Raw genomic sequence first — 7538 nt, forward strand, 5'->3', positions numbered from 1 at the left:
TAGGTCCGAGGCCATGTCCTCTAATTCTTCCTGCGTGATTTGTGGAAAATCCGTTATATATGTATTGTCTATACATCCAGTAGTATTCGCCTGTTCAGGGAATAGTGTTCTGACAATACTGTCTACAACATTCGATCTCGTGGGGAGTGTGTGTGTGTGTGTGTGTTGTGTGTCTAGTAGAGCAAATTAATTATAAAAATGACATTCTGTAACTTTGTTTACACAATGACAATGTTTTTTTTTTTAAATAATGTTTTTTTTTAATAACTGAAAATCAAATTTCCTTACTTCATAATGAACCAATTAATGAAAAAATATATTTATTTTTTTTTCTAAGTGCAAAGGTGAGCATTTATTTGAGAATGTGTATATGATACTTCCACTATAAAAAGAATATTTGGGTTTAAATAATATAAATTCAACCAAATAAATATATGATCATAAAATGTTTGTTTGTCACATTGCATATAAAAGCAGATGTAGATCAAATTATATAAGTGAAAAATGAGATAAATTTAATTACTCTTCTAATTATTAGAAAGAAAAAAAAAAGATTTTTCCCCCAAATTAAAACTTCAATCAAATAAATTTGAATACTTCCCCAATGTTTATTGATATTAGTAAGACCTACTTAACTGGATGCGTCATAATAGTACTTGAAATACATGTGTAAAGTGGTAAATCATAGTAATTCATCATAACCTTAATTTAAGTTTTCTTAACTTCTTTTTTAAAAAGCTGATTCCCATATAAATGAGCAGACCCTGCTTTAGACCTTACTCTTTTACACAAGTACCTCAGGTATCCAGGGGATCAAACTTGAACAATTGGTAATCGTCGATTATAGATATAAGTGGTGATGCTACCATCTATATCTGAAGGAATAGGGAATTTTATTACTGTCAAGTATTCTACATGAACAAGCTGACTATAAAGTTTTTGCAAACAAGCGTTAAAAGAAATTTTAAAGTTAAAAAACAAAATAAAAATAATTAATGTCATAACTCCTATATTAATTATACTTAACAGAATCAGTGACACATTAATAATTATAACTAATAATAAAGTTATACCAATCCATTAAAAAAAAACAAGAACTAGAACCTATCACTACACACAGTAGCAATATTTGATTGCATTAAACATAACACTTAAGAAATCTAGAAAAAGATAAGTAACACTTTCATGACATAAATAGAAATCAATTCATAAAAATGGAAGATAACATCAAACTTTTTTTGTTCATACTACATAGCTATTGTAGACTCACAAATTAAATTTTATAAATTGATGTTTACACCAAAATAGGTAGAGAACATAAAATCTAAATGTCATAATTTTCATAAACTAGAAATTTCTCAAAAAATTCTAAAGTCAACAATTATCAACTTTGACTAAATTAGATAATATTAAAACAATTATTTTGCTCATAAGTAGAACTGACTAGCTACCATATAACATTCAAGGGACCATAAATAACATTTTAACAATATAAGGTTAAAATTTCAACTAGAATTATTATTTTTGTTGAAAATAAATACTTGCTTAACTAGCAGTTATTAAAAAGACTCACCTGTAATCTACACCAATTTAGAAATGTTTTAAGAAAATCATACAAAACATAACACTTTCAAGCCCAATGGAAGGCTAATAGATTATGAGAGGGGCTGATTAAGAACTCACCACTGGACTTTGATTCATGAAGTAGCTTCTTAACTGATTATTACTATTACAAAGTTTCTAGTTATTAAGTTAATGGTTATTAAGTTCTTGGGATTGCTAAATAAAAATCTAACATCAGAATTTTATTCAGCAACTCACGTTGATATATATTATTGTCTGCAGATTTTTTTATCAGAATTGGAACAAGATTTATTTTAGCCATTGCAATTTTTTTGTTTTAAATGAGTCTTAAATTATTGTGGCGCTGAATAAAAATTTACTGTTAAATTTTTGTTCCTGTCTTGTATGTGTCTTGCTATTCATAGCAAACTCCTATTTCAATGGTAAGTGGATTTAAATTTTTTTGAAAAGGAAGTTATTAATTAGAACAAATTTGTTGATTTATTATTTTCCACAAGATTGTACTAGACAAGATATGAGAAATCCCAATCATAAATTCTTAATACTCAGTGATATAACATAATAAAGACTCTAAACTAAAGAACTCTTTCTGAAACAATAATAAGAAATTCTGTAGTTAAAAATTTTGTAGTCAATTTCTAATAATCATCCTTAAAAATACAAAATGACTCTAATTTCATAAAACTCAGAAGTAATAATGATAAATTGCAACACAAATTTTCCAATGAACATCCTGTAGTAAGTAAATAATTAGTATCATCTATTATTTAATATACACAATCTACAGAAGTAACATGACTTAAGTAATTAAAATCAAGATATAATATTTCAGAATTAAATTAAAATATACTGGCTTATATTTCAGATAGATAGAGATAAATTTGAAAACAAAAAGGTTGAATTAGATAAGAAAAGGATTACAATTGACTTGAAATGCTAAAGATATCAGATATCTTCGTAATATCTGAGAACCAAAAAAAATGAATTCCTGGGAAGCATTTAGTTATAAAATTATATTATTTATTATAATTCTGAATCAGACATACATTACCATGTCACCAACATAATAATAATAATAATAGGTGAGTTAAAGTAATCTAAATATTCTATAAAGCTAAACTTATGCTTCGTATGAAGGATTAAAGCATGTAATCATTTCCTGACAAGAGACAAAGCATTCAACAGAATAAATTAAACTACATAGTACTAAATAAATAGCCATAAACCATTTTTCATAAGCAATTATACTATTACCAAAGTCAAACCATCATACATTTACATATATAAAATAAAATTAACAGTAATTACCTTCATTATTAAAATTTAAGTATAAGAAGGGGGCACACAATGAATCTAAACCTTGCCAGTAAACATATTCAGGATGTCTCTTAACCCATGCTTTCAAAATCCGTTTGAATTTTGTATGACCAGCACTTGAAGATAATAATTCATTATACTGATGACATCTTGGAATATCAACCTCAATCTAAAAAGTAAAAAAATAATAAATACAATTTTTAAAATTGTTATTTATTTATTTTATATTCACAGTTATTAATACTTTGAAATATTGTTTAAAAATATAAAATGCTTTATTTTATTAATAAAACATTTATTGCCAGAAAATAGACAACTTAAGAAAAAGAATGTTTTTCTGACGCTCATCTGTATATCTTCATTAAAATCTCTCACCAATAAAATAGATTAAAATAGAAAGATTTTAATAATATAAAATAATAGAATTGCAAAACAATATACAAATAATAAATAAAGAAACAATAATAATTCACACACACACACACACACACACACACACACAAAAGGAAATAATGTGTAAATTAAATGAAAAATAATAAATAATGTAAATAGATAAGAAGGAAATCAATAAAATAAAGTCATCTATAATATATAAAATTATAAGGAAACTAAAATCTATAAAATAAAGAAAAGATGCCAGGAAATATTTATGACTGAAGGAGGGATAGAACCACGTCACCTCCTCATAAAATTGGGTGATAAGGACGTCCTTTAGGACCCTGCAGATGAAACGTATAAAGCAATTAATGAACCGTAATATAGTGCTAGTAATACATAGTGCTAATATATAGTGCTATTACTATTGCAAAAAAATATGAGGATAACATTTTACTTTACTGGAATTTTTGATAAATTCTCCTCTAAGCTAATATAAAAAGCCACTAAGGCTGGAGTCAAGTAGGAAGAAAAATAGTATTAAGCTATTTATTTATTTTCTGCCAACATTTCGACCTACGTTGTTGGTCTTCATCAGGGCTGTCAGGCGGGATTGTAAACAGAAGGCCCTCAAATAACAATTAAGAATACTATTTATATACATAATATTTATAATTAGCAAAGATAGGAAGTAGATCACGTACTTAGCAGAGCGAAAAAAGCAAATGGAGCATACTCTAAAATACACTCCAAAGTCATAGGAATAAGGAAATAACTGACAAGACAAAGCTCCTGCTATTTAAAAGCGTCCTTACCAGTTTTGCTTTATGAAGTAGAGTTATATGGTCCTATATCACCATGTGAGTAAAGTGATGGCATCAGAGATAAAGTTTCTGAAAATGATCCAGAGGAAAACCTGTAGGGACCAAATTCATAATGAAAGTACCCGGGAGAACCCAGAGTCTTGCTAATAGGAGAGATAGTGGAGCAGCAACAACTGAAATGCTTTGTTCATGTAAATAGAATGGAGATGAGAGAAACATAAAATGGTTGATTGATGCAAGACCTGAAGAAAAGTGCTCACAAGACTGAACAAAGGAGATGTATAAGGACTATGTCACCAGGCTTGGTAGAGTAGGAGGCTGCTCTCTGACAGAAATGAGGGATATGACAAATGATCGCAATGATGGAGAACATGGACCAAGGCTAAACATTCACATCTTGTGGCATCTTGGATGTAAAAAAAGAAAAAGAAGGCATCTTCTTAATAATCCAAACTATTTTATGCCTTATAGTTGTCAAAGTGTAAATAAACTTTTCAAGCAGTGAAAGAATTTTCAAAACAATCATAATAGACACTACTTTTTTAACAATTATTTAAAGAGAAGTCATATACTAAATGAAAACAAGGGAAGACTCCATACTGCTAAGGTCTTTTGAGTATAACCTAAAATATTCCACTTAATATACTATTTTAAACATTATATAAAGCAGATATATACAATATTTACCATGTCACATTATTTAACATTTAATATTTTTAATTCTTTAAATTAACACTTTCACTGTGGGGGCTTCCCTGGAAAAACACTTAAAAGCACATTATATTTTTTGTTGATATTTCCTTTCATTTTAATTTAAATAAGCATTACATAAGGTATACAATGTAATATTTAGCCAAATAAAGTTTAAATACCTGTTTTTTAACCATGACAACTATTGTAGTCACCTGCATATACCATTGAATCTATGTATCTAATCAGCTAAGACATGTTTTGGGGGATTGTTTGAGTTACTGAATAAGTACTTGAATATAACCACATTTTACATAAAACATTAAAACAACATGAAATAATCCAAAACAGTGTAAAAAAAAAAATTCTTTTTAACACGTAAAAAATGTTATTGGAAGTGTGTAAAATAAAATAATACATAATCAAATAAATTTATATGCTTCCAAAAATAAAAAAAAAATCAAGGAGTGTAAAAATCCTTTAAGTTAGCAGAACCCAGAACAATCATAGGTGCTGAAAGCTAGGACAGTACAGGACAATCCAAGGTGAATGGAAGGTGATAGAGCTCTTACCACAGCTACGAAAATAAGCAAGAAAAGTGATCTTCCTTGACAATAGCTAATCATCATCATGCTCTTAAGCCACCATGGCTTGACAATGATGTGTCATCAACCGCAGTCAAAGTGTTAAAATTGTCATTACAATATTAATTAGTATTCAAAATGTTTCATTTGATGGGTGTTCTGGTAATCATTCTTCAGTTCAATCCAAAACAGACTGGGCACGAGTTAATCCAAAAGAAATTAAATGCAGAAAATTAATTATTTACTCTAAAATTCAACCAATTAATATCTTTACAGTAATTATATCAAATGTGGCTGACAGAGATGGACATGTTACTACAGTAAATAATGAGCTACCTAAAAGACAAGAACTTTTTGGTGATAAAATCAGCTGTAAGGCTAAGAATAGAATAGGAATCTTTAATTCAATAATGAGGAGTCCTAACTATTACTAAAAACTGAAAAAAGAATATGACAGAGAGATACAAGCCATTATAAGATTATAACATGATACTGTAACCATTATATCCTATAAAATTAATAAGAACCTCTGAATTTTTCTCTAATTTTTTGTTAAACCACCATTTTTGTCCTTGATGTCAGCTATCATATATTTATAGCTAAAAATAAATGCAATATAAGATTATAAAACAAATTTCAAGACAGAATATTAATGATTATGATATTTGTTTTGGAGGTGACTTATGCCCTTATATTTAAAGTAGAAAGAAAGCTGACAACAATGAGATATAAAACAAACTTTTAGAGGAACACTCTACCCAGATCAAAGCACTATTTCAAAGAAGGAATAATAAAAACTTTGTTATATAGAACAATACCATGACCAAAAGGAGTTTAATTAAATAATAAAAACCTGAAGAAACTTCAAGACTTCATATTACTGGCTTTTAATTTGTTTTAAGTTCTATTAATTTGAAGTTACGGAGTATTTAAAAAAACGCTGAATTAATTTAGCACTAAAATAAAAATTATAAAAGTAAATGAAGTACTCAGCCTATTTTGTCCATAAGACATAAATATTGACTTATGGGTCATCTCAGAGTAAGTTAAAAAAATTAAGGACAACACAGTGTTATGCAGAAACATAAGTATTGTTAAGAAAATATGTCATGAGTAATAGAGAAAAAAATGCACATACTTGCCTATCTGTAGGCATTGGAGTTTCTTTATCTATACAAGTATACTGATATAAATAATCATCATCTATTTCCAAAATATTTGCCCAAATGATTGCACGAAGAAATGGAGGAATATCTTGACGGGAACCTCTAAGTAGTTTATTATGTTCTGATGGAAGAAACTGAAATTAAAAAAAAATAAATAAATAAGAAGAAAAATACAATAAAGAGGGAAAGAATGATGAAATTTCTTAAAGTTTGTTAAGAAGAATATATTTCTAAACAAAAATAAAACAATAGATTTTAAGATGATTAAAAAAAAGTATCCAAACAATTAGACTATTTATCAATTTTTTAATTGGAAACAGTCAAAATAATAATGAATAAGAAATAGAATATCCATTTATCCATGAAGATGAGAAAGTTAAATTAATTAATAAAGTAACTAATTTCTCTCAATAAATGAATAATTTATAATATAAATACTCCATATTTATTATACAAAAAGTGGATACCAAATAGAGCAAAATGTTGGTAACTGAAAAAACAAAACATTAGCCAAGTGATGTTCAAAAAGTATTTGTCATATGTGTCAGGTTGAAAATATTATTTTTCACATAATTGACACAAAATAATTTTATTTTTATAATTGAAAAATATTTAAGTTAATAGTAACTAATATTAATATTAATAGCAATACATTTTTTTGGTAAAATTGATATTAATTGTTTTTCTAGAAAAATTAAAAACTGATAGTACGCTAAGGTATTATGGTATGCTAATTTATATTTACATTCAGTTATTCAAATGTTATGTATTGATCCTGTTATTTTGAATATTACTTTAATTAGAATTAGTTTTTATGTATTACTAAAGGAAAACGTATCGTTTAAATAAAATATGAACACTTTACCTGCAAACAATTACACAGTTTAAAAATGATTTTAAACATCAAACACTATTACTATCTATTTTTAGCTCTATTTATGTTTTGGATAGTTACTTACAAAATGTAAAAGTTCTAGCAAGATAACAAAAAATATAAG

At 27.1% G+C, this 7538-nt stretch overlaps 1 protein-coding gene across 1 annotated transcript in view; it reads right to left on the bottom strand.

Moving 5' to 3' along the window:
• LOC106679654 (TBC domain-containing protein kinase-like protein) overlaps positions 1-7538 on the bottom strand; it is a 66447-nt gene that overhangs the window by 33524 nt on the left and 25385 nt on the right. The window contains exons 8-9 of the mRNA XM_014418928.2: positions 6513-6674; positions 2893-3070 (exon numbers count right to left, since the gene is read on the bottom strand). Coding sequence (XP_014274414.1) covers positions 2893-3070; positions 6513-6674 — 340 coding nt within the window. The remainder of the gene's footprint in view (positions 1-2892; positions 3071-6512; positions 6675-7538) is intronic.

Source organism: Halyomorpha halys, unplaced genomic scaffold (genome assembly GCF_000696795.3).
Source record: "Halyomorpha halys isolate HHAL.00 unplaced genomic scaffold, Hhal_1.1 Scaffold213.1, whole genome shotgun sequence".
In the NCBI taxonomy this organism is placed as follows: Eukaryota; Metazoa; Arthropoda; class Insecta; order Hemiptera; family Pentatomidae; genus Halyomorpha; species Halyomorpha halys.